Source organism: Salvelinus sp. IW2-2015, linkage group LG26, assembly GCF_002910315.2.
Source record: "Salvelinus sp. IW2-2015 linkage group LG26, ASM291031v2, whole genome shotgun sequence".
In the NCBI taxonomy this organism is placed as follows: domain Eukaryota; kingdom Metazoa; phylum Chordata; class Actinopteri; order Salmoniformes; family Salmonidae; genus Salvelinus; species Salvelinus sp. IW2-2015.
The window spans coordinates 42,295,478-42,323,366 of NC_036866.1; the positions used below are offsets into that span (position 1 = coordinate 42,295,478).

General features: G+C 45.9%; 2 protein-coding genes across 2 annotated transcripts in view; one reads left to right on the forward strand and one right to left on the reverse strand.

Annotated features, from left to right (window-relative positions):
- Window positions 1-13,751, forward strand: part of LOC111952233 (cortactin-binding protein 2-like) — a 35,928-nt gene extending 22,177 nt beyond the window's left edge. Inside the window, 15 exon segments of the mRNA XM_070435033.1 lie at window positions 1,354-1,390; window positions 1,393-1,470; window positions 2,705-2,998; window positions 7,194-7,289; window positions 8,112-8,191; window positions 8,469-8,655; window positions 9,137-9,304; window positions 9,525-9,706; window positions 9,922-10,106; window positions 10,252-10,457; window positions 11,117-11,299; window positions 11,384-11,435; window positions 11,989-12,100; window positions 12,216-12,317; window positions 12,481-13,751. Coding sequence (XP_070291134.1) covers window positions 1,354-1,390; window positions 1,393-1,470; window positions 2,705-2,998; window positions 7,194-7,289; window positions 8,112-8,191; window positions 8,469-8,655; window positions 9,137-9,304; window positions 9,525-9,706; window positions 9,922-10,106; window positions 10,252-10,457; window positions 11,117-11,299; window positions 11,384-11,435; window positions 11,989-12,100; window positions 12,216-12,317; window positions 12,481-12,804 — 2,286 coding nt within the window. The 3' untranslated portion in view covers window positions 12,805-13,751.
- A 644-nt stretch (window positions 13,752-14,395) lies between these two features.
- The window catches only part of cftr (CF transmembrane conductance regulator), a 43,615-nt gene continuing 30,121 nt past the window's right edge, over window positions 14,396-27,889 (reverse strand). Inside the window, 8 exon segments of the mRNA XM_070435309.1 lie at window positions 14,396-15,283; window positions 16,107-16,212; window positions 17,541-17,713; window positions 18,397-18,486; window positions 18,579-18,734; window positions 19,744-19,971; window positions 22,248-22,348; window positions 23,009-23,236. Coding sequence (XP_070291410.1) covers window positions 15,068-15,283; window positions 16,107-16,212; window positions 17,541-17,713; window positions 18,397-18,486; window positions 18,579-18,734; window positions 19,744-19,971; window positions 22,248-22,348; window positions 23,009-23,236 — 1,298 coding nt within the window. The 3' untranslated portion in view covers window positions 14,396-15,067.

Below are 27,889 nucleotides of genomic sequence, written 5' to 3' on the forward strand. Positions count from 1 at the left end.
ACATCATTTGAGTCAATTGAAGGTGTACCTGTGGATGTATTTCAAGGCCTACCTTCAAACTCAGGGCCACTTTGCTTGACATCATGGGAATATCAAAAGATATCAGCCAAAAATAAATTGTAGACCTCCAAGTCTGGTTCATCCTTGGGAGCACTTTCCAAACGCCTGAAGGTACCACATTCATCTGTACAAACAATAGTACGCAAGTATAAACACCATGGGACCATGCAGCCGTCATACCGCTCAGGAAGAAGACGCATTCTGTATCCTAGAGATGAACGTACTTTGTTCAAAAAAAAAAAGGGCAAATCAATCCTAGAACAACAGCAAAGGACCCTGTGAAGATGCTGGAGGAAACAGACACAAAAGTATCTATATCCACAGTTAAACGAGTCCTATATCGACATAACCTGAAAGGCCGCTCAGCAAGGAAGAAGCCACCTCTCCAAAACCGCCGTAAAAAGCCAGACTACGGTTTTGCAACTGCACATGGGGACAAAGATTGTACTTTTTGGAGAAATGTCCTCTGGTCTGATGAAACAAAAATAGAACTGTTTGGCCATAAATGACCATCGTTATGTTTGGAGGAAAAAGGGGGAGGCTTGCAAGTCGAAGAACCCATCCCAACCGTGAGAGCACGGGGGTGGCAGCATCATGAATGTGGGTGCTTTGTGCTGCAGGAGGAACTGGTGCACTTCACAAAATAGATGGCATCATGAGGGAGGAAAATTATGTGGATATATTGAAACAACATCTCAAGACATCAGTCAGGAAGTTAAGCTTGGTCGCAAATGGGTCTTCCAAATAGACAATGACCCCAAGCATACTTCCAAAGTTGTGGCAAAATGGCTTAAGGACAGCAAAATTGGAGTGGCCATCACAAGCCCTGACCTCAATCCCATAGAAAATGTGTGGGCAGAACTGAAAAAGCGTGTGCGAGCAAGGAGGTCTACAAACCTGACTCAGTTGACTCACCAGCCTTGTCTGGAGGAATGGGCCAAAATTAACCCAACTTATTGTGGGAAGCTTGTGGAGGCTACCTGAAACATTTGCACCAAGTTAAAAAATTTAAAGGCAATGCTACAAATACTAATAGTGTATGTAAACTTCTGACCCACTGGGAATGTGATGAAAGAAATCAAGCTGAAATAAATCATTCTCTCTAATATTATTCTGACATTTCACATTCTTAAAATAAAGTGGTGATCCTAACTGCCCTAAACAGGGACCTTTTACTCGGATTAAATGTCAGGAATTGTGAAAAAAGTGTAAATATATTTGGCTAAGGTGTATGTAAACTTCCGACTTCAACTGTGTGTGTAATATATATTATACTGTTTTGTGCGTTGTCAGGACTGCCTGGAGGTGTTGTGTAGCCACAGTGACCAGGACATGAGAGGAGGGACAAGTGGAACCGCACCATCCATGACGTTGCCACCGACGACTGCAAAGACTTACTAGAGAACCTATGTGAGTACCAGCACCAGGGGGTTGCACGCTTGTTTTTGGTTCCGGCAAACTGTAACACACTGTCGTACACGTCGATCCAGAGCATCCCAAATATGCTCAATGGGTGACATGTCTGGTGAGTATGCAGGCCATGGAAGAGCTGGGACATTTTTCAGGAATTGTGTACCGATCCTTGCGAAATGGGGCCGTGCAATAACATGCTGAAACATGAGGTGATTGCGGAGGATGAGTGGCACGACAATGGGCCTCAGGATCTCGTCCGGGTATCTCTGTGCATTCAAATTGATGAAATSCAATGCAATTGTCCATAAATTATGCCTGCCCGTACCATAACCCCAATGTCACAATGGGGCACTGTCCACAACGCTGACATCTGTAAACCGCTCGCCCACACGACTGCCATCTGCCCAGTACAGTTGAAACCAGGATTCATCCGTGAAGAGCACACTTCTCCAGCGTGCCAGTGGCCATCGAAGGTGAGCATTTGCCCACTGAAGTCGATTATGACTGCCGAACTGCAGGTGAAGACCCTGGCGAGGACGACGAGCACTCCGATGAGATTCCCTGAGATGGTTTCTGGCAGTTAGTTTTTTTTTACCCCTTTTTCTCCCCAATTTCGTAGTATCCAATTGTTTCATCGCTGCAACTCCTGTACGGACTCGGGAGAGGCGAAGGTATAGAGCCGTGCGTCCTCCGAAACACAACCCATCCAAGCCGCACTGCTTCTTGACACAATGCCCACTACTGCCAAATTCTCTAAAACTACGTTGGAGGCGGCGTATGGAGAGAAATTAACATTCGATTCACTGGCAACAGCTCTAGTGGACATTCCTGCAGTCAGCGTGCCAATTGCACGCTCCCTCAACTTAGATATCTGTTGCATTGTGCTGTGACACAACTGCACTTTTACAGTGGCCTTTTATTGTCCCCAGTACAAGGTGCACCTGTGTAATGATCATGCCGTTTAATCAGCTTCTCGGTATGCCACACCTGTCAGGTGGATGGATTATCATGGCAAAGGAGAAATGCTCACTAACAGGGATGTGAACAAATTTGTGCGTGTGGAACATTTCTGCGATCCTTGGTTTCAGCTCATGAAACATGGGACCAACACTTTACATGTTGCATTTTTCTATTTCTGTTCAGTGTAAAACGAATTATCTCTCTCTGCCTCCCCCTCTCTCTTTTTAATTGTTCTTTTATGCCCCACTCTCTCCCTCTCTCCCTCCCTRAGACTCCTACAGGGTGTTAGTGTGTGTCCAGTCTAGTGGCTCAGGAGAGCCCATGTGTCCACTGGAGGTGTTGAAGGATGGGGTGTGTGTGAGTGTGCTGGGGGGTGTGTGTATTCACCGGGCTACGCGCTGGGCCGAGCTGAACTACGCCCTGGGCCAAGCCTTGACCTCTCACCTCCAGCTGCTCTGTGGCGACACCAACYCACACCAACACACAAACCAGCCCACCAGAGATGACACCCACCAACACACACACCTGGGACTGACCCCCGCTAGCATGGCCTCCATCCTCATAGGTAAGGAGCTGTAATGGTTGTTGTGCAATTGATTTACTAGTTAGCTTATAATAAATACCGATATGACTTTAACACCTTGCCTTAGCTAGTGGTATGTTTACCGAAGTGTAGCCTAGCCTGCTGTCTCTAAAGGATATCCCAAACAGAGAGCATGCACCTGGTTGCTGTTGCAGGCAGCGATGCAGGGCCTTGTCTGTTTTTTTAAGCCACATCTCCCAACCTGAGCCAAGTTTACAGAGGTGTTGCGGCCTATTTTGTGRGACAATGTTCCAAACACCTGCTGCCTCTGAACGCCTCCCGACCGCCCCCCGGGTTCAAGTTCAAATTTCCCTTAGTCAGCATGAGGGAATGGATGGCACCCAACAGGAGACCGATCGACTCCCTGCTGAACTGAATCGCTTTTATGAATCTCTCTTATTCTCAACAATGAATCACTATTACAGTAGGAGTTCATTCCAGGGGAATCTCTATGGAAAGTATGGTTCTTAGACAAATGGTTTTCAAATCAAATGTTATTTGTCACATGCGCCGAATACAACTGGTGTAGGCCTTACAGTGAAATGCTTACTTAAACAACAATGCAGTTTAAAGAAAAAAACAAGTGTTAAAGTATTTACTAAATAAACTGAAGTAAACAGTAAAAATGAAAAATTACACATAAATTACACATAACAAGGCTATATCCAAGGGGTACCGGTACAGAGTCAGTGTGTGGGGCCGCTGGTTAGTCGAGGTAATTGAGGTAATATGTACATGAAAGTAGAGTTAAAGTGACTATGCATAGAGAATAACAGAGAGTAGCAGCAGTGTAAAAATGGGGGGGTCTGTTCTGGTTAGCTGTTCAGGAGTCATGGCTTGGGGGTAGAAGCTGTTAAGAAGCCTTTTGGACCTAGACTTGGCACTCGGGTACCGCTTGGTGTGCGTTAGCAGAGAAAACAGTCTATGACTAGGGTGGCTGGAGTCTTTGGCAATTTCTAGTGCCTTCCTCTGACACCGCCGGGTATAGAGGTCCAGGATTGCAGGAAGCTTGGCCACAGTGATTTACTGGGCCATACGCACTAGTCTCTGTAGTGCCTTGCGGTCGGAGGCCGAGCAGTTGCCATACCAGGCGGTGATGCAACCAGTCAGAATGCTCTCGATGGAGCAGCTGTAGAACTTTTTGAGGATCTGAGGACCCATGCCACATCTTTTCAGTCTCCTGAGGGGGAATAGGTTTTGTCGTGCCCTATTCACAACTGTCTTGGTGTGTTTGGACCATGCCAGTTTGTTGGGGATGTGGACATCTCCTCCACTACAGCCCCGTCGATGAGAATGGGGGCATGCTCTGCCCTTCTTTTCCTGTAGTCCATGGTCATCTCCTTTGTCTTGATCACACTGAGGGAGAGGTTGTTATCCTGGCACCACACTMCCAGGTCTTTGACCTCCTCCCTATAGGCTGTCTCATCGTTGTCGGTGATCAGGTCTACCACTGTTGTGTCGTCGGCAAACTTAATAATGGTGTTGGAGTCATGCTTGGCCATGCAGTCATGGGTGAACAGGGAGTACTGGAGGGGACTGAGCACACACCCCTGAGGGGCCGCCGCGTTGAGCATCAGCATGACCGATGTYTTGTTACCTACCCTTACCACCTGCGGGCGGCCCGTCAAAGTCCAGGATCCAGTTGCAGAGTGAGGTATTTAGACCCAGGGTCCTTAGCTTAGTTATGAGCTTTGAGGGCACTATGGTGTTGAATGCTGTGCTGTAGTCAATTAATAGCATTCTCACATAGATGTTCCTTTTGTCCAGTTGGGAAAGGGCAGTGTGGACTGCAATAGAGATTGCGTCATCTGTGGATCTGTTGGGATGGTATGCAAATTGGAGTGGGTCTAGGGTTTCTGGGATAATGGGGTTGATGTAAGCCATGACCAGCCTTTCAAAGCACTTCATGACTACAGATGTGAGTGCTACGGGTCGGTAGTCATTTAGGCAGGTTACCTTGGTGTTCTTGGGCACAGGGACTATGGTGGTCTGCTAGAAACATGTTGGTATTACAGACTCGGTCAGGGACAGGTTGAAAATGTCAGTGAAGACACTTGCCAGTTGGTCAGCGCATGCCCGGAGTACACGTCCTGGTTATCCGTCTGGCCCTGCGGCCTTGTGAATGTTGACCTGTTTAAAGGTCTTACTCACATCGGCTACGGAGAGCGTGATCACAGTCATCGGGAACAGCTGGTGCTCTCATGCATGCTTCAGTGTTGCTTGCCTCGAAGCGCACATAGAAGTAATTTAGCACGTCTGGTAGGCTCGTGTCACTGGGCATAGCGGGATTTCTTATAAGCGTCCGGGTTGGAGTCCCGCTCCTTGAAAGCGGCAGTTCTACCCTTTAGCTCAGTGAGGATGTTGCCTGTAATCCATGGCTTCTGGTTGGGGTATGTACGTACGGGATGACATCATCGATGCACTTATTGATGAAGCCATTGACTGATGTGGTGTACTCCTCAATGCCATCGGAAGAATCCAGTAACATATTCCAGTATGTGCTAGCAAAACAGTCCTGTAGCTTAGCATCTACGTCATCTGACCACTTCCGTATTGAACGAGTCACTGGTACTTCCTGCTTTAGTTTTTGCTTGTAAGCAGGAATCAGGAGGTTCGATTTATGGTCAGATTTGCCAAATGGAGGACGAGGGAGAGCTTTGTATGCGTCTCTGTGTGTTGAGTAAAGGTGGTCTATAATGATTTTTTCCCCCCCTCTGGTTGCTCATGTAACATGCTGATAGAAATTAGGTCAAATGGATGTTAGTTTCCCTGCATTAAAGTCCCCGTCCACTAGGAGCGCCGCCTCTGGATGAGCATTTGATTAGCTGCAGGTGAATCACCGGCCCTTTCTCAATTTCCACATAATTATATCTTAACTATTTTACTTGGACATTTAGGAGTAAATGGCAAATGAATAGCAGGCCGTAAAATAAAAGGTAACAAACGTTTTTTGTGAGGATGAGTCCCCTTATGAGTAACTGTCAGTAGGCTTTAGTTATGTTTTATTCACATTCACAGCTTAAAAGCTGAATTTCAGTGACTGTTGGATGAATCGTTTTGGAATGAATTGACTCCTTCATAGATGATTATTGACATCAGGGCTCGTTCCAGCCACCTGGCTTTGCAGCTGGTTTAGCAAAGGTTACACTCACACAGACACACGCAAACATGCACGCCCACTCTCTCGCTCTCTCTTTTGTTTCTGTATCGCACATCCACCACACATTGCAGCTCTGTTGGATGGCACGCATCCCTGGGTCCTGTCCAAAGTTGTGATCGGGCCAAGCTGGAGAGGGCTGGAACATGAGCCTAATTGAGCTTGGCCCCATCACACCACATTCACACAGAGCCTGCCCAGAATGAACACACACACACACTCCAAGGAGGTAATTTCCCGGTCACATTGTCAGGACAAACTCCCTAACGTGTGTCCCGTCGACTATGAATGACTAATCTCGGCACCGAGAACCAAATCAACTATTACATTTTTAACATGTTAATGTTAAGTCTGTCWCAAGAGACTAACGAATGATTGGCTTGGTACATGGTCTGAACCGACGTAGTGAAGTCTAGCCTAGCCAGGGGACAGATAATCCAGGCTGTCTGGCTGAGCTCAGACAAAGGAAAGGCGAATGGGTCTGTCCTCTGTTTACCACGTCAAGGTGAAACCGTCAGTGGGAATTATGCCGACGCAACCGCTTTTCCAAAAACTCAAGGACGAGAGCGCAAGGGAATCTGCGGTCAAGGGAGGGATGAAAGCGAGAAAGAGATCAGTGGAGACTGGGGATGCATTATGGATGAGGTATGGAAAGATAGAGGAGGAAGGAGAGCGGGAGGGGGAGAATTTTGACATATTCAGGGAAATGTCTGATTTCTGTGTGGAGATCAGCGCCCTCAATGGGTTTCGGGTTCGTCTTTCTTTTCACCTCTGAGGGAGTGTGTGCGTGGGTGGGCGCAACACCGTGTGTGTGCTTACAGAACCTTTAACGTATTATCAACTGTGTGAACGTGACGTTGACGTAAAGTTGTCTAGACATGGCTACAGTGTGTCATTTTTAGGTGACGTTTGTATGCTGTATTTGTTGTTGGTATGCAAATGTCTGTGCGTTTTAGTATAGCCTGTATTGTATGTGTCTTCAGTGCAGTGTTAACATGTCACTTTGTCTTGTTGTTGTAGGTGACACTGTGTGGTTACCAGGTCAGGAGCTGCCTCTGTCTCCATGGGACCTGGTCAGGAAGCCACTGAGCCAGCACATCACCATCAGACTCAAAGGTACCAATCTGGCAACCCTGATCATCTTGGAATACAGCTCTTCTCTTTTCTTTTTTCTTCTCTTCTCTTTTCTCCTCTGCCGTGTGTGTGTGTGTGTGTGTGTGTCTCTATCGAGCCCCTGTCCACCCACTGCCAGTGTATTGACGCGTTGCCAGGGAATCTTTAGCTAGCTTTTTCTCTTTCTGCTGTGTTTATATAGATGGGTTGGTTGTTTAGCAACAAAACCGACGCGTACGCAACTATGGGGCGAAACAGACCGGGTGGGCTTAGACTGTTGACTATATTTTGTCTCCATCGATACATTTGCACAATGAGCACTTGTTGTCTCAAATACATCYTTACAGTTTGTTGGTTAGCTAGCTAGCAAATGTTTTGTCGTATTAGCATAGACGTGACGTCAGTCAAAACACCTCAAAACAAGACATGGTATCAAGAACAAGATAAAACGAGCTGAAACGAGCCACCTACGAGTCCCCACATGGCAGATTCTAGTCATTATTCCTAGCCATCTGGCCATCCAGCCTTCTGCCCTTTTGAAGCGCGCGCATCGTTCTTTTCATGACGTTGTCAGCTCTATTGCCAGGCTCATTTCCAGTCGGTTTAGAACAGTGTGTTTTGACAGCGCAGGGGTGATTCCTCTAGTTTTGACACTGAAACAGCGTATCTGAAGCTCAGAGCACAGTTAAACTCTCAGGAGGATATTCAAGTGTGTGTCTGTCTGCCTGCGTATATCTATGCGTCTGGGTGTGTGTGTGTGTGTGTGTGTGTGTGTGTGTCTGTTATGATTGCTCATTTCCATGTGGGTTTTGCGTTTCTTGACAGGTCTGTCAGAGTCGTGTCTGGATGAGCTGGCCCTGGAATCTCTTATCCCCCTTCAGCTGCTGCAGAACTACGTCCGCCTGGTACACACACACACACACACACACACACACACACACACAGAAAAAGGAGAAGAAGAATATTCATATCATTATATGGATTCCCAAAATAGGTCACTTGGATTTTGGGTCTAGTATTTTTATGCATGTTAGTATGCCCTCTACTGGCCACATCTCCTTTAGCATGAGAATGTGGTGACTGTGAGTTCCTGTGTCCCCCATTTCTGCCTAAGTGTGTCTCAAACCGCTTGGAGCTTAGTGTGTCACTTTGTTATATTCTCTTCCACTCATCCCTCTTCAGGTGGAACAGTACCGTAACATTATCTTCCACGGGCTGGAGGGGAGCTGTCAGGAGTACCTAGCCAATCAGATCTCCCGCTGCATCAAGACCAAGCAGGAAGTGTTGGGTGTGGCCTGTGACATCATCAGGGTGGAGGTAGACAGGAGTCTGACTAAACAACAGCTGTTGGACACCTTCATAACTTGTGGTAAATGCATATAAATCACATTCCACCCTTACTGGATTGTTCTATGTGTTTAAGCAGTAAGGCCCGAGGGGGTGTGGTATATGGCCAATATACCGCAGCTAAGAGCTGTTCTTAGGCCGGACGCAACCAGCGTAATTAGAGCAGTAAAAATAAATGTTTTGTCATACCCGTGGTATATGGTCTGATATACCACGGCTGTCATCCAATCAGCATTCAAGGCTCGAACCAACCAGTTAATAATATAGCAACATAGATATACCTGCCTTGTTTCTGTTCAGGGAGCTTGGATTGTGTTTATAGAATCTACAGCTTGTGATTTCCCACTTTTTTTCCCTCTCTACTTCTCACTGTATTTGATGTGTGTATTTTCTGGATTTACAGGGCTCGTTTGAAAAAGAGACCTTGGTTTCAACATGACTCTCTGTCTAAAATAAAGGTTCAATGAAATACAAAATTCAAATTGTCCCTCGTCTCCCTGCAGGGTTCCTGGTCCCAGTAGGTGGTGTGTCTCTGTGTAGCGGTAGTAGTAGGGTGGGGCGGTGTGTGGTGGTGGTGTTGGAGGGACTAGAGAAGGCCCACTCTCTGACTGAGCTGCTGGGAGACCTGTGTGAAGGCCTGGAGAACCGTGGCACGGCCTACCTACTCCACGGTGAGGCCCACTGGATATAGACTGGCCGACTGAATGAATAAATAAATGAGAGTATATGTGTGGGGGGGGGGGGGCGAGTGAACCAGCGAGTGTGTGAGTGAGCGGATGAACTGTGAGGGAGTGAAAGAATGAATGGATTAATAAAGGAATGAATAGATGACAGAATGAACATGTGTCTAACTATCCCCCCCCCCCCCCCCAATCATCATCCACCCAACAGGCCAGATGGGCCCGCACCACTTTCAGGAGGGAGGTTTTCTGATTGGCACGCTGTCCAAGTCCCGCCTCAAGGGCTCAGAGCTCCGCCTCCAACAGCACTTCCGCTGGGTAACGCTGCGCTGGGACTCGGAGCCGCTGCACGGCCTTCTGGGAAGGCACCTCCGCAGGAAGCTGCTCCACAAGGTCAGTCACAGGAACACACTGCTCCCTTAAGGAACAGACCTAGAATCATTGTATCCATACCTCGATCCGCTAGGGCAGAAAACACAAAACGGACCTTAGATCATTCATCTTACTCGTGCAAGTGGYGGCCAGCCATCTTGGCTTTCTCGGATAAGATTGGAAATATAGTGATATTCTGGAAAGCTGGGCTTTCCCTTAACACTCTCTCTCTCCAGACGCAGGGGGGTAGCAGTGGTCAGGCTCCTGAGGGCCTGCTGGAGAGGACGGTGTGCTGGGTGAGCTGTGTGTGGCAGCAGCTGAATGCCTGTCTGTCCCGCCTGGGGACCCACGAGGCCCTGCTAGGACCCCAGCTATTCCTCTCCTGCCCCGTGGTGCCAAACAACACACAGGCCATCGTCAAGTATGCTGTGTGCAAACTTATGTTTGAAGCTTAATTTAAGTTAGACTATGTTTGACTGTGTGTGTTTCTGAAGCAAACTAAGGTGATAGGGGAGCAGCAATATTCTGTGTTGTTTCTGTATTTCTTTCCCCGTGTGTTCCTCCAGGTGGCTGGCCCGGCTGTGGAACATGGTGGTGGTCCCTCGCGTGGAGGAATCCATCGTCTCCCGGGTGACGGTAAAGCGCTCCTCCGGCCAGCGGGTGTCGCCTAGCAACCTGTGCCTGAGCTCGGGCCAGCAGGCGGTGGTCAAGGCTGCCCTCAGCATCCTGTTAAACAAGGCCGTCCTGCAGGGATGCCCACTGCCACGTCACGGTGGGTACACACTTCACTATTGCCTGACAACTCACCCTGACGCTGCACTATGGGACGCTACATGCGTTCACTCGGAAACTGCCATCCTAGAAGTCATTTGTGAGACTTCAAAATGAGGGCCGTTGTACGAAGCAAATTCATCAGCCATTGGATTGTTTCCAACAACTCTAACCAATCAGTGTCTCAAAGTTGATCATGTCATCATGTAGGCCGGCTCTGGCCCAAGCCATCGGTTTCTGGGACCAATCAGAACGGTCAGAATGTGTTTTGCATTCTAGAAATCGTCAGGGAGGGAGGAAGAAGGGGAAACGTCAGTTGGCCCGAGCGACGTGTATGGGTAGCCAGGCAAAAATTCACATTATAGGGCCAAACCCGAACTGAACTGAACTGAACTGAACTGCGCTGTATGTTCTTTTCACGTTGTCATTTCCAGCGCGGGTCCAGCAACTATGGTGGATGCGTTACCAGGCCAGCTCAGTACAGCTCGACTTGCTTGAATGGGTTTGTCCCCTTCTAATGTGAATCAGGATTGTATTTGTCTTATCTTTTTTGGATGGATGATAGGTAGACTGGTTGGCTACTTGTTTGCCTGGTTGGGCGGGAGGTAGATAAAGAGAATAGTGTAATACTACCTAATGTTAATGTCTTTCCCTCTTCAGAGATTGACAGGCACCTGTTGGAGTTCCAAGGCGGGACCTTCCCTCTCGCAGCCATTGGCTCCTGTAAAGGAAGTGGTGGCAGGAAGGGGCGGGACAGCGGCGTGTGGAGACGAGCTAATACCAGCCCACGAAAGAAGGGGAGCCCCACCTCCAACTGGACCTGTGGAGGTTCTCTCAGAGAAGGTAATGATGAAGCGGTGTTTTCCCCTGCGATTCCWGTTAGAATAGCCATAACGGATATTCATGTTGTCCTTTTGTTGCCCGCAGGGTCATTGTCCAACACGGATGTCCGCTTTATCACCAACGGCAACGCTCCAAGGTGAGTGCCGTTAACCTGAGATGTTTATTTGACACTATTGGGAAGTGTCCATTTATTCATGTTTTGCAGTAAAATGGGTTAATGTGACGCCGGCTCTAGTATGTTATTTAGATCATGTGATATGCTGTGTTCAAGCCTCTAGGACACGTGATAGAATAGAGTATTGCTGAGAGCATCCAGCAGGGGTCAGTGTCTAGTTTTATCTGAGTGCGTACTGTTGTACTGTACTGATGTTGTACTGTGTGTGGGATTGTACTGTACTCTGTGTGGGGTTGTACTGTACTGTGTGTGGGATTGTACTGTGTGTGGGATTGTACTGTACTCTGTGTGGGGTTGTACTGTACTGTGTGTGGGATTGTACTGTGTGCGGGATTGTACTGTACTGTGTGTGGGGTTGTACTGATGTTGTACTGTACTCTGTATGTGTGTGTGTGTGGGATTGTGCTGTGTGGGATTGTACTGTGTGTGGGATTGTACTGATGTTGTACTGTACTCTGTGTGTGTGTGTGTGTGGGGTTGTACTGTGTGTGTGTGTGTGTGTGTGTGGTGGCAGTGTTGTAGATGTGGACCCTGTGAGTCTGTCTCTCTGCTCTGACGATGAGACTGATCTGATCAGGGAGCTGCAGACCATGTGCTCCAGCAAGTCAGAGCCAGACATCAGCAAGGTAACGCTCACTCTCTCGCTCTCTCACTTTCGCTCTCTCTCTCTCTCTCTCTCTCTCATACACACACACCATGAGGTTGACGTTTTCCGCCGGCTGTATTTTTCCTGCGTTGCAGATTGCTCGGTCCAAGGAGGACTTCATTGTCTTCTCTGGCTCTCCAAGTGGACAATCGCCCCGCCGGAAGACCGACCATGAAGCAACCGCTCGACCACAGACGGTGAGTCAAACCGCGCTTAAAGGCTCTAATTAAAGGCCTAGCACTAACACACCTATTCAGTTCAGCTCATCACGTGCAGGGCTAGAACTGAACTGTCTGGTGGTCCCCCAGTAGCGAGATGAGTAAGTGTTTCCKAACTGTCTGTCTGTCTCCCCCTTTACAGACCGGCAGCCGTCACTCCACTCCCAGCCCCGCCCCAGGCAGCCCCGCCCCTAGCAACGAGAGGCGATCAGCGTCCCGGCCCAAATCTCAGCTCCCCGTCCCCAGCAGCAGGGGGCCGCAGCCACGAGCCAACAGCAGCAGTATTGCACCACGAACACCCACTATGACCGCTAACCGCAACGCGACCAGAACTGAACCAAGCAGCAGCAAAACAAGGCAGGCCCCAACCAGACACAACAACAACGTCAACGAGAACAACCAACAACACGAGGACATTTGGATCCTACACCAAGACCTGCATGAAAACAACAACAACATGAAGTAGTAGATGAACTTCCTGCTCTTCCACCTTCCTTCCTTTCCTCCCACCTCTCCGCTGTTATATCCCTCCATGTTGTAGTTAGGTTTTACGACGGCCTTTTAGTATTTGTACTTGTTATCCGTACTTGTTACACTGTATAACAATTGTGTACTTGGGGACCATAGTTTTATGATATTATACAGTATTTAAGTATTGAAAGAAGTAAAAAAAAAAATACATTTAAAAAAGAGACATTTCGCAGGGAATTGTGTCAGAAGAAAAAGAAGACAGGATTTACCTTTTGCGGTGAAAGTGTTTTGGATCAAAGAAAAGAAGCAGACAGGTTGTTTTTGCAATTAGGTATTTTCTAATATTCAAGTGTTTTATGTTTAAATAGTTGCAAGGTTGGTTTAAATACTGTTGAAATTAATCAGGGTTTTACCAAATATTTGTAAATAAGAATTAGTAACTTTAATGGTATATAGATTGGTGTATGTGGTATTATGCTTGTACAGTAAGAKCTCAAAAACAAAAGCTGAAGAAAAAAAAAACATGTACATATGTTTGTAATGACAATAATATGTGAATTTGGTTCATAACTTTTCACTTGTTTCAAAGTGAATGGAATGTGGCAATAAGTAAATGTAATTGCAAACACAGGACATTTTTTGCTTTTGARGGTAAGCCATAAATAAATACTTTAAACTACCCACAATTCTGCCCACGAGTCATGGTTCGATTAATCCATACGCTAGGTGGAGCCTGATACAAATTTCAAAGCGGCATAGTTTGTTCGCTTTATTTTGTTCAACATGTTTTTTTTWATGAAAAGTGTTATTTTGAATGGCCATTGTTGATAAATGTACAGGAGATATTTTAGTCAACCTTTGGTGTTGATCTGTATGATCGCTGTCTGAAGTAATGTCCTGCTTCCTTTAAGAACAACCATTAAAACTGCACTGTTAACCCCACCAGTCCACCTCATGTCTTCTTACACCAGACCACTGGCCTGGGTACAGTATGTAGGACCTTCAACTGAGAATGTAAAACAAACAGCTTATGAATGCACTATGAAGCACTACATAGAGGCTTCACAAACAATTTCTAAGGGAAGGCGGTAACACTTCTAAGAATGCAGGTGTAATTCTCTATAACTTGGGTCAAGTTAATGAGAGACATTTTTCGAATTGAAAACCACCTGCATTTACAGGGGGTCTTCAGGACAGGAGTTGAGAAACGCTGTCTTACCAATGACCTCGTCTTTTATCAAAATCGTTTTACAGGAAATATAATTGTTTGAAATCAGAATATTCTAATGGAAAAACAAAACAATTTATACATTTTTGGACCTGCGTCTCTTTCCGATGAATAAGAAAGAGCTTTTCTTACACAAAAAAATTGGCTGTAGTCAGTTACATTTCAAGGTGTCTAACCAGTAACCACGGTACCATATTTTATCGTATCGTTATAAAAACTGTTGTCTAATATCACTAAGGAGCAATGTGCCAAATAAAAAGACCAGAAAGGACACAAAAATATTTAAATTCCAGAAGTACAAGAGGGAGCTTGACAAATCACATTTGAAAAAGCGTAAAAAAAATAAAAAAAATGAATGCAGCATTTGATAATTTATTTTCCTTGCTATTAACCTACCATGAAAAAGTGCCTCTGGTTTCTTTAAAGTGCATACAAATAGAAACACTTGTCCATAGCATCACCCACCATTCATTCCTGTTTTGTGTATTTATAGCTTTGAATATAAGTTGCCCTGCGGCACACTTTTCCTTCCAACTCCTAACAACCATTGGGAGGGAAACAAAACTGACCTCAGATCAATGTCATCCTACTCTGTATTTACAGGCAGCTTTTGAGTATGCTTCTTACAATCTTGCTTAAAAAGTGTGGCCTTATATACTCAAACAAAACTGGCATTCCAATGTTTTCAAAGTGAAACAAATCTCACTCTGGAAACACCAGGATGGTGTCTTTTGATTGAACAGAGCCCTGCGTGTACCAATAAGGACCGACCACATCTCACATTCACACTCTTATCATCTAGACTAGAGGCACTTGGATGAGTCAGCAGCGCATCTTTCCACGATTCCTTGCAACCTATCTCCTTGCCTCCTCAACCATATCGGAGGAGAAAGTTCAAGGTCCCTCAGGCCTACTTTTCCAATGTGTTTTGACAAGGAGTCGAGGAGAGAGGATGCAAGGCAACGAGGAGAGTTTCATCGAGAAAGAGCATTCCAGTAGACAAAATGGCGTCCAGTTAATCCGGGGCTCCTTAAAGATGCGTGTTCTGGACCTCGTCCTCAGCCACCTCCTGCAGGGCGGTGATCTTGGGCTGCTGGGATTGAGGGGGTCGCTTGCTGGAGTTGAGGCGGTGCAGGGGGAAGAGTTTGAGGCGCTCAGCAGCACTCATGGCCTGCTTCAGGTGGCTGGTCCCATTAAACAGCTTCTGAATGGAGTCATACCTCTTCATAGAACTGCCCTCGATCATCTGGAGGGAGAGATGAGTTGGTTGGTTCCAATAGCTCAGTGGGTTAAACTCAACTCTTGTTTCACTCAAACCTATGCAAACCACAGTAAAACGGACGATTTGGTACAACGAAGGGTTAAAATGACACTAGGTTGTGTAATGCGGATAGAATGACATGTTGAAGATGCTCCAGTGTCAAGCACCCAGCATCATGCCACTGTGCCTGCATTGTCACGCTATCTGCTTGTGTGAACACAAACACAGGTCACTTGTACAGGGAGCGTGTACCAACACGCACAGCCGACACCATGCCATGAGTCATGGGACACTGTAAATCAAATGTGTTGTTTACAGTGAGGCTAACAAATGGGGATGCACTGATAGAAGATCTGAAATGGAGGATATTTATTTTTTTAAGCTGGTGCTCTATTCTCACTTCCAACTCCAACAGGGAAATACCAAGGGCTCTATCCAGTGTTCCCCAACCCTGGTCCTCCTCCAGTACCCTCACCAGAACACATTTTCACGGTAGCCCTGGACAAACACACCTCATTCAACCTATTGAGGGCTTGATGATTAGTTGACAAGTTGAATCAGGTGTGCTTGTCCAGGGTTCCAATAAAAATACCGTTGGGGGTACTGGAGGACCAGGMTTGGGAAACACTGCTCTATTCAATCTGTATCGCTGAAGAATGTATGTAAAGGTCATTTCCTATTGAGCAGACTATACCGTGAATGCATTATTTGCTAATAGAGCCCTAAATTATTTTAATAGAAGAGATAGGCGGTTAACAAAGGGTAACCCAATGCTTAAAGGGAGATAGGTGTGTGTGTGCACGCTAACCAGGAAGGACTGGCACTCCAGCAGTGGTTCCACTCTGTGTTCTGACAGTATGACTGTACAGTTGGAGAAAGACTGTTTCAGCGTCTTCCTCAGGACCTGCAACGTTCTGTGAACCAGAAACAAACCAAAACACAACCATCAGACAACGTTCTTCAGTCAACCATACACAAACCAGAGTAGCACTCACAATTAAGAGCCTGACAGAGTGTAGACTCAATAGGCCTGCGCGATATTATACACACCACACACACACACACCACACACCACACACACACACACCCACACACACACACACACACACACACACACACACAACACCACCACACGACCACAACACAACACACACACACACACACACACACACACACACACACAACACACGCCGTCTCTCATTCTCCCTTTACGTACAAACTCCTTCCACTCTAACTTCCCCAATGTGCACTTACTGCTAAGATTACTCTGAAGTAGACCAGTGTCATCAACCACCACTAATTCACTCATGACAGGCACCATTTAGCTTAAAGACCTGTGTCTTTACGTGTGGTTACACCCATTCTGTGCAAACACACACAGTCAAAGACTTACAGTAAGTCCTGGAATTGTCACCATATGCAGCGAGACACTTAGGCTGTGTTTACACAGCCACCATAAGAACCCAATCTGATTTTCTTTCTATATCCAATCTTTTTTTCTGAACGTCCACACTGTTTTACATGTGATCCATATCAGATTTGCACATTCACACGGATGCAGCCTCAGAGGGGTGGTTGTCATTGTAATGACTGGTCATGGGCAACAACAAAAAAACACTTCAGAGCAAACAAATCTGTTTGAGCGTCCAGACAGAGGTCGCATATGGAAGATCAGGTTTGTATCAGGATTCAGATCCACATACTGTATGGAGGCGGTATGAATCGGAAGTCAAAGACTGTGTTTACACAGGCAGCCCAATTCTAATCTTTTGCCCAACTATTGGCAAAAGAGCTGACCTGATTGGTCAAAAGCAATTCATGGAAAAGATCACAATTGGGCTGCCTGTGTAAACACAGCCCCCAAAAAATCTGATTCCATGTGGGGTTTTTTCGTTTCTGATTACACATTAGCGAAAAGATCAGATAGGTATCAGATATGCAAATAGTTGGCAAAAGATCTGAATTGGGCTGCCTGTGTAAATGCAGCCTCATACACACACCAGAGGAGGCTGGTGAGAGGGAGACGGCTCGTAATAATTAATGGAATGGAGTGAATGGAATAGTATCAAACACATGGAAACCAGGTGTTTGACGTGGTGGAGACCATTCTATTCAATCCGTTCCAGCCATTACTCATTTAAAGTGCCACTAGCCACCACTGGTACATACACTTATCCTCCATGTCCAACCCCAAATCCAACACGCACTCTCTTGCTTTCTCTCGCTCACTCTCTCCTCTTACATGGGGTCGAGGAATGAGCTGGGTTCGTCCAGTAGCAGTATGCGGGCCTTGCTGAGGATGGAGCGGGCCAGACACATGAGCTGCTTGTGTCCGTTACTCAGGACGTAACCCCCGTCCTCCAGCTGGAAGTCCAGCTTGTCTGGGAACTGCTCTATCACGGACTTCAGACCCACCTGGACGACACATAGAACCGGAAACACGGAGGATCTCAATCAACCAATCAATCAAACCAAATAAACAATCAACCAATCAAATGAAATGCACTGACTCAATGGACTACAACGGACCTCCGTTAGCAGGGCAAAACAGGCGACATGGAGTCTGATGTGGATTTCAGGTTAGTTCTACCACCGTCATTGTAAGCCAACGCAAATACAGTGCGTGCGTTAGGAGAGCAACTTCACATGAGATATGGTCACAGGGTCAAGCGAAGCAGACTTGCATGTGACTCCTGTTTCCCGTCTGGCTGTGCTTACTATGCAACTACCAGTATGGTGTGGCTATGGTGGCACCGTCACTGCCCTGCTGACACACACGAACACAGCAGCACCTTACCATCAGCATAGCATGTCAGAACGAGGTTACTACAGTATGGTAGGAAAGGGGTCAGCGGGACTCTGCAGTGTACAGACAGAAGGACGGACAGACAGACAGGAGAAAGGTGAAGAGAGAGGGAGGACAGTGATAGAGGGGACCTGTTGTGGTTGAGGCTAGAGTTAGGGTTGAACCGGGATGTGGATATAAAGCTAGGGTTAGGGTTGAGGCTAGGGTTAGGGTGGAACAGGGATGTGTACATGAAGCTAGGGTTAGGGTTAGACCGGAGACCAGTGTGACCGATGTGAATGTCGTGTCTCACCTCCTCAGCCACCCGCCACAGTTCCTCGTCACTGTAGCGAGCGTGTGGATCCAGGTTCATACGGAATGTACCAGTCAGGATGAAGATTTTCTGTCAAGAAAATCAGATTAGGGCATACATTCACCATAGCCAAATACCATTGAACATCTGAGCACTAAGTCTAGTTGTGGGGTGGTATTTACCTGTGGCACCACGCCGAAGGCTTTCCTCCAGGTCTGTAGGGTGACAGAGTTCCAGGAGACCCCATCGATGGAGATCTCTCCGTCTGTAGAGGCCAGCCGCAGGAGGGCAGAGAGCAAGGTGCTCTTTCCTGAACCCGTCCTCCCCAACACACCCACCTACACACAAAGCAATGAACATCCACCCGGTTAAAATATCCTCCTACATTACCGACACAAAGCAACACAGTATTCAGATTATGTCCCTAAAATGTAGATCAAAATGTAGAATACAGATCTTGAGCCAGCCTTTTTACCATGATAAACCAACACTATGTGGAACGGGAGACCACTGTAGAATTAGTAATGGGGAGAAGTGAACTACATGTAGTTCAACCAGTAATTGAACTTGCAGTAGCTTGGTGGTAGTTCAACTAAACTCAAATCTAGGTAGTGTTTTCAGTAGTTAATTGCTTTTTGTTTTGCAGAGCTAAATACTGGAAATACAAAAATAAGAGACGATATTGGTGAAATAGGCCAGAATTTCCTTTATTTTTCAGCATCAGACCTGCCTAATTCTCACTTAAAAGGATAGATGACACGTTCTGTTTACATCTGACTCCAGATCTGTTCTTCGGATTGTTATCATATGACGTTTCAGATTTAGATATGACAATTTTCCAGGAAGTAGTTTTGATGTAGTGAACTACTTTTTCAAAGTAACTGTTGTTAAGTCAACTATATTTTTCTTAAGGGTAGATTTAGCGTAGCTTAACTTCTTTCAGTGAGAAGTAATTGGTAACTTGGTAAACTATATTTTCAGAGTAGCTTCCAAAACACTGTGTAGAACCACTCTCCCACAGGCCAGAGCGTCAGTGACAGTTAGGCCATTAACGGGAAGCTTTAGCTAATGGCTAGGGCGGTAGGATAAAGTGCTGACACTAAGATAGTCTCCCTCAGGCCTCGTTACTAGGGGCTGTATCTATCCTAATTACCTCTCAAGACATACCACAGGGAGTCTGAGTCTCTCTAGCCTCCTAACAGCCCGAGAGAGATTCATATGCCGAATGCCCGCCTGAGAGCAGGACCATCAGCCCCTCATCAGCCGCACGCACGCACGCACGCACGCACGCACGCACGCACGCACGCACGCACGCACGCACGCACGCACGCACAGAGAGTGACCTACACTCTGTCCTCCTTCCACAGTGAAGGAGAGGTCCTGCAGGACGGAGCGTCCAGCCTCTGTGTATTTGACGGTCAGTCCTTGGACGTCCATGTGGCCCTGGTTGGGCCAGCAGTCTTGGGCGTGGGGGTTGTCGATCACCAGGTCTGTTCCTTTACCACTTCCACCGCTGGGTCTGGGCTCCTCTTGAGGCAGGTCGATGAACTTGAAGACCCGGTCTACCGATCGCATCTGGGGGAATAGGGGATAAAGAGATACGAGAGATAGGAGGGAGTTGTGTGTACGTGTTGTGCACATGTCATGAGAGAATAACAAACAATCTGTAAATAAGTATATGTGTGTTACCTACTACCCTGCAGTGTGTGACGGTATATTTGAGTAGTGAGCCCCCCTCCCTGGTTAATGAGTTCTATTCCCACACAGTAGTGTCAGTCAGTCTGGCAATAACAGTGAATGTTTCCTCTCGCTCTGTGAGCACTAGGAGAACTACATGTCCTGCACTGTGATTAGAAGAATCACTGAGCCTGAACACAGCTCATTTCAACAACAACAATACATACAGTGGGGCAAAAAAGTATTTAGTCAGCCACCAATTGTGCAAGGTCTCCCCCTTAAAAAGATGAGAGAATCCTGTAATTTTCATCATAGGTACACTTCAACTATGACAGACAAAATGAGGGGGAAAAATCCAGAAAATCACATTGTAAGATTTTTAATGAATTTATTTGCAAATTATGGTGGAAATAAGTATTTGGTCACCTACAAACAAGCAAGATTTCTGGCTCTCACAGACCTGTAACTTCTTCTTTAAGAGGCTCCTTGTCTCCACTCGTTACCTGTATTAATGGCACCTGTTGAACTTGTTATCAGTATAAAAGACACCTGTCCACAACCTCAAACAGTCACACTCCAAACTCCACTATGGCCAAGACCAAATAGCTGTCAAAGGACACACGAAACAAAATTGTAGACCTCCCCAGGCTGGGAAGACTGAATCTGCAATAGGTAAGCAGCTTGGGTTGAAGAAATCAACTGTGGGAGCAATTATTAGGAAATGGAGAGACATAACAAGACCACTGATAATCTCCCTCGATCTGGGGCTCCACGCAAGATCTCACCCCGTGGGGTCAAAATGATCAACAAGAAACGGTGAGCAAAAATCCCAGAACCACAACGGGGGGACCTAAGTGAATGAACCTGCAGAGAGCTGGGACCAAAGTAACAAAGCCTACCATCAGTAACACACTACGCCGCCAGGGACTCAAATCCTGCAGTGCCAGACGTGTCCCCCTGCTTAAGCCAATACATGTCAGGCCCGTCTGAAGTTTGCTAGAGAGCATTTGGATGATCCAGAAGAAGATTGGGAGAATGTCATATGGTAGATGAAACAAAATATAACTTTTTGGTAAAAACTCAACTCGTCGTGTTTGGAGGACAAAGAAGGCGTGAGTTGCATCAAGAACCCATACCTACTGTGAAGCATGGGGGTGGAAACATCATGCTTTGGGGCTGTTTTTGCTGCAAAGGGACCAGGCGACTGATCCGTGTAAAGGAAAAGAATGAATGGGGCCATGTTATCGTGAGATTTTGAGTGAAAACCTCCTTCCATCAGCAAGGGCATTGAAGATGAAACGTGGCTGGGTCTTTCAGCATGACAATGATCCAAACACACCGCCCGGGCAACGAAGGAGTGGCTTTCGTCAAGACATTTCAAGGTCCTGGAGTGGCCTAGCCAGTCTCAGATCTCAGACCCATAGAAAATCTTTGGAGGGAGTTGAAAGTCCGTGTTGCCCAGCAACAGCCCCAAAACATCACTGCTCTAGAGGAGATTGCTGCATGGAGGAATGGGCAAAAAAGCAGCAACAGTTGTGTGAAAACTTGTGAAGACTTACAGAAAACGTTTGCCCTCTGTCATTGCCAACAAAGGGTATATAACAAAGTATTGAGATAAACTGCTGTTATTGACCAAATACTTATTTTCCACCATAATTTGCAAATAAATTCATTAAAAATCCTACAATGTGATTTTTCTCATTTTGTCTGTCATAGTTGAAGTGTACCTATGATGAAAATTACAGGCCTCTCTCATCTTTTTAAGTGGGAGAACTTGCACAGTGGGTGGCTGACTAAATACTTTTTTGCCCCACTGTACACATACCGTGCTTCTACACCTGCATTGCTTGCTGTCTGGGGTTTTAGGCTGGGTTTCTGTACAGCACTTTGAGATATCAGCTGATGTAAGAAGGGCTATATAAATACATTTGATTTGATTTGATATGCACTCACACACACACTGGAGAACTGAATATCTTCTTACCGAAAAATAAACAAGTAGAGTATCCCGCACAAGCAAAGCCAAGGAGATTCATATTTCATTGAGTGTGTGCTTGTGTTACTGATGACTGATCACTGGTAATGTGGTATGTGAATGCAAATACAAGTCTATTTGCCGTGATGCTAGTGATGATTGATCAAAACTGTGTGTGTGTGTGTGTGTGTGTACATACCAGTCCGTCCACAGTGATGCTGGTAATGACAGCCCATTGGAACGTCCCAAGGATGAGCATGGCTAAGGCTACGATGATGCCAATCTCCCCAGGCTTGTCCTCTGTGGAATACACACACATTATCAATGGGCAGTCAGCAGTCACACACATTACCATTTGGCAGTCAGCAGTCACACATTATCAATTGGCAGTCAGCAGTCACACACATTATCAATTGGAAGTCAGCAGTCACACATTATGAATGGGCAGTCAGCAATCACACACATTATCAATGGGCAGTCAGCAGTCACACACATTATCAATGGGCAGTCAGCAGTCACACACATTATCAATGGGCAGTCAGCAGTCACACACATTATCAATTGGAAGTCAGCAGTCACACACATTATCAATGGGCAGTCAGCAGTATCACAAACAAAGTGTCACGCATGCACTCACACACTGGTAATAGCACACTTCATTTGGGTCCTGACGTTATACACACACAAACGCACAGATGTCAATGAAAGTGAACGCTGTCAAATTACCTCTAAATTCACTCCCAACATTAACACTGGGTTTCCATTGAGACATTCTCTGTCACAACACTACAGGTGCATGCAAACGTACTGGCATTTATGCAGGTCTAAAGTAAATATGTGTACATGCAATGCAACCTGCATCTCCTAACTATGTCCCAAACTTATTTGTAAGCTGTCAAAATGGTGTGTGTGTGTGCGTGTGTGTGTGCGTCTGTCTGTCTGTCTGTGTGTGTCACTCACGGTTGGTTCCCACGGCGATGAAGACTGCGGCGGAGAAGAAGAAGACGAAGATGATCTCACAGCGGAAGAGGAACCATCGCAGCGTTGCGAGGTAGTGGAACCAGGTGGCCGTGTGGGTGTTCAGGGCCTTGTGGAACAACGTCTCAAAGTAGGACTGACGACCAAACGCACGTATAGTCCACAGACCCTTCAGAGAGATGATGAGGTGGGAGAATATAGGGCTACGGGCTGGGAGGAGGGAGAAAGACAGAATGAGAAAGAGAGAGATAAAAAGAGTGTGTAGAAGAAGAAAAACAATGTATCAAAGGGGGAGAGAGATAAAGAGAGGAGGCAAGTAGAGAGATAACGAATGGAGAGAGGCAGGAAGGGGGGAGAGAAGAGAAACACAGAAGCATTAGTCAATCAGTCACAGGAGGTCCGACATAATATCTATGTACTTCTTCACCAAAACGCATGGTTGATGTGGACTTGTTGACGGAATTTCAATTCACTTCCTGGCCCCAACCCTGACTTACAGTACGCCACATAAGCTAGAAAACATCAGAGTTTGCTGTTTCAGAGGGGGCATGTTTATGTAAGGAGTCACCAAGAGTCAAAAGTGTACCATGCTTCAAGTCTATGTGCCGGGGGTCCTGTGTGAACTTAAGTATGCTCCCTCTAATTCTCTCTCCCTCTCTCCCTTCCCTCCAGGATGACCTGAGCCCTTGGACCATGAACCCTCAGGATTACCTGGCCTGATGACTCCTGGCTGTCCCCAGTCCACCTTGACTTGCTGCTGCTCCAGTTTCAACTGTTCTACCTGCGGCTATGGAAACTTGACCTGTTCACCAGACGTGCTACCTCGTCGCGGACATGCTGTTTTCAACTCGCCCTCTCTCTCGCTCTCTCTCTCTCTCTCTCGCTCCCTCTCTACCGCACCTGCTGTCCCGACCACCGAATGCTTGGCTATGAAAAGCCAACTGACATTTACTCCTGTTGTACTGACCTGTTGCACCCTCTACAACCACTGTGATTATTAGTTGACCCTGCTGGTCATCTATGAACGTTTGAGCATCTTGAGGAACAATATAGCCTTTTGTCAATAGGGGGTGCTATTTGCACTTTGTAAAAAATTCGTTCCCAAATTAAACTGCCTCGTACTCAATTCTTGCTCGTACAATATGCACATTATTATTACTATTGGATAGAAAACACTCTCTAGTTTCTAAAACCGTTTGAATTTTTTCTCTGAGTGAAACAGAACTCATTCTGCAGCACACTTCCTGTCAAGAAGTGAGATTTCTGAAATCGAGGTCTCTGTTCCAGGGTCGGTTTATAAATTCCCTTGTAAGCTATGGGGCTACATGCACTGCATACGCCTTCCCCTAGATGTCAGTAAGCGGTGAGACTTTGAATGGAGTGGATAGCACCATCTGGGGGAGTATAAAGCCTCTTGGAACGGAAGGACCAACCTTTTCGTTTTTATATATAGTTTATATCAGTTTATTGCGATTTTCTGGAGTTTCTTTGTCAGGCGTTATCGCGAGTTGGGCACCTCTCCGGTACATCGCTGGCGTTAGCAGCTAATTCTACAGGAGTAGAGGACATCTTTCAACCAAAAGACGATTGTTCTGGACAAAGGACCACTTGCCCAAGATTCTGATGGAAGCTCATCAAAAAGTAAGAGCTATTTATGATGTTAATTCGTATTTCTGTGGAAAAATGTAAAATTATTAGTCCGCCATTAATTTCGGCATGGTCTCGCTGTAACGCACGCTGTATGTCGAGTAACGTTAATTTTAAAAATCCTAACACAGCGGTTGCATTAAGAACTAATGTATCTTTCAATTTCTGTCCAACCTGTATTTTTTTAGTCAAGTTTACCGATTAGTTTATCGATTAGATTAGGTGCCCTTCCAAGAGTGGCGCCGGACAGATTGCTTCAAGTTGGCTACAATTCACATTGTATAACACAGATTTGTGCCGTTAAATATGCACATCTTTCCGAACAATATCCTATATGCATTGTGTAATATGATGTTACAGGACTGTCATCTGATGAAGTATATGAAGGTTAGTCAAAAATTATATATCTTTTGCTGGTTTGTTAGGATCGCTAACCTTTGCTGCTGGTAAACGGCTTGTGTTTCTGGCTATTGTGGTAAGCTAATATAATGCTATATTGTGTTTTCGCTGTAAAACACTTAAAAAATCTGAAATATTGGCTGGATTCACAAGATGTTGGTCTTTCATTTGCTGTACGCTGTGTATTTTTCAGAAATGTTTTATGATGAGTATTTAGGTATTTGACGTTGGTCTCTGTAATTATTCTGGCTGCTTCTGCACTATTTCAGATTGCAGCTGCAATGTAGAACTGTGATTTATACTTGAAATATGCAAATGTTTCTAACAAAACATATGCTATACAATAAATATGTTATCAGACTGTCATCTGATGAAGTTGTTTCTTGGTTAGTGGCTATTTATATCTTTATTTGGTCGAAATTGTGATAGCTACCTATGCAGGAAAAAAATGGTGGAGAAAAAAAAGTTGTGTCTTTTGCTATCGTGGTTAGCTAATAGATTTACATATTGTGTCTTCCCTGTAAAACATTTWAAAAATCAGAAATGATGGCTGGATTCACAAGATGTGTATCTTTCATCTGGTGTCTTGGACTTGTGATTTAATGATATTTAGATGCTAGTATTTACTTGTGACGCTATGCTAGGCTATGCTAGTCAGCTTTTTTACTGATGGGGGTGCTCCCGGATCCGGGATTGTGTGCAACTAGAAGTTAATGGCCATGTTCTCTTATAATCTCCATCCGGCACAGCCAGAAGAGGACTGGCCACCCCTCAGAGCCTGGTTCCTCTCAAGGTTTCTGCCTTTCTAGGGAGTTCTTCCTAGCCATTGTGCATTGCTTGCTGTTTGGAGTTTTAGGCTGTGTTTCTGTATAAGCACTTTGTGACATCTGCTGATGTAAAAAGGGCTTTATAAATAAATGTGATTGATTTGATTGATACGAGACAGTGTCACAACAGTTAAAGAGCACACAGTATTTTCTCATGCCACATTGCATAAAACCAAGGCTCTTGTTATGAGATTAACCTTGACGTTTCTCCTGCACAGACAGTAGGAAATACAGATCAGTTTCGCGATTCACATAAATCCACTGAAAACCCACATTAACACGGTTATATTAACAGGAGTCCACTTTTCATGTAGCCTCATTTCGACCAGCTAATAGCCTAACCACCAATCAGGCAACATTTTGGACTAAACGTAAACATTCTGTTGCTGCTGGATAATTTGCTACGACAATACAAATTAAGATCCTACACCTGTATCTCTTGTAACAGTCTGACATGGACAGACAGGCAGGAAATGGATTAAATGGAAGGAAGGAATGAAGCTGACAGCCTCGCTGCTCTCCAGTGGCTTTGATCACAAACAGGTGAGTGAAACCCTCTTTCTTAGGGGTGTTATATGAATCTACGTCGATGTATATGGATCTTTAAGGGCCTCTTTCCGCTAACAAAGGACAAATGTAGAACATGACAGACATACATGAGAATCTGCGTGTGGGAGAGAGTCTGTGTGTGTTTTGTCCATACAGGACAGGGGGAGAGTCTGTGTGTGTTTTGTCCATACAGGACAGGGAGAGAGTCTGCGTGTGTTTTGTCCATACAGGACAGGGAGAGAGTCTGTGTGTGTTTTGTCCATAGGGGACAGGGAGAGAGTCTGTGTGTGTTTTGTCCATACAGGACAGGGAGAGATCTGTTGTGTGTTTTTTTGTCCATACAGGACAGGGGGAGAGTCTGTGTGTGTTTTTGTCCATACAGGACAGGGAGAGAGTCTGTGGTGTGTTTTGTCCATACAGGACAGGGGGAGAGTCTGTGTGTGTTTTGTCCATAAGGACAGGGAGAGAGTCTGTGTGTGTTTTGTCCATACAGGACAGGGAGAGAGTCTGTGTGTGTTTTGTCCATACAGGGACAGGGAGAGAGTCTGTGTGTGTTTTGTCCAATAGGGACAGGGAGAGAGTCTGTGTGTGTTTTGTCCATACAGGAACAGGGAGAGAGTCTGTGTGTGTTTTGTCCATACAGGACAGGGAGAGAGTCTGTTGTGTTTTGTCCATACAGACAGGGGAAGAGTCTGTGTGTTTGGTCCATAGGGGACAGGGAGAGAGTCTGTGTGTTGTTTGTCCATACAGGACAGGGGGAGAGTCTGTGTGTGTTTTGTCCATACAGGACAGGGAGAGAGTCTGTGTGTGTTTTGTCCATACAGGACAGGGAGAGAGTCTGTGTGTGTTTTGTCCATACAGGACAGGGGAGAGTCTGTGTGTGTTTTGTCCATACAGGACAGGGGAGAGTCTGTGTGTGTTTGTCCATACAGGACAGGGAGAGAGTCTGTGTGTGTTTTGTCCATACAGGACAGGGAGAGAGTCTGTGTGTGTTTGTCCATACAGGAGGGAGAGAGTCTGTGTGTGTTTTGTCCATACAGGACAGGGAGAGAGTCTGTGTGTGTTTTGTCCATACAGGACAGGGAGAGAGTCTGTGTGTGTTTGTGCGTTTTGTCCAGGAAGGAACAGTTACAGAGAATGTGGGTGTTTTGTTCAGTCGTGCGTGTTTTGGGAAAGGAAAGGGAAAGGGGGATATCTAGTCACTTGCACAGCTGAATGCATTCAACTGAAATGTGTTTTCCGCATTTAATCCAACCCCTCTGAATCAGAAAGGTGCGGGGGGCCTTAATCGGCGTCTACGTCATCGAAAAGTTGTCGTTAACTGTGTGTTTTGTCTAGTTGTGTAGTGGGAAAGAGGGAGAGAGTTTTGTCCTTTTGGGGACAGTGAGTCCGTGTGTGTTCAGTGAGGGACAGTGAGAGAGCGATGCCAGGATGGAGCCAG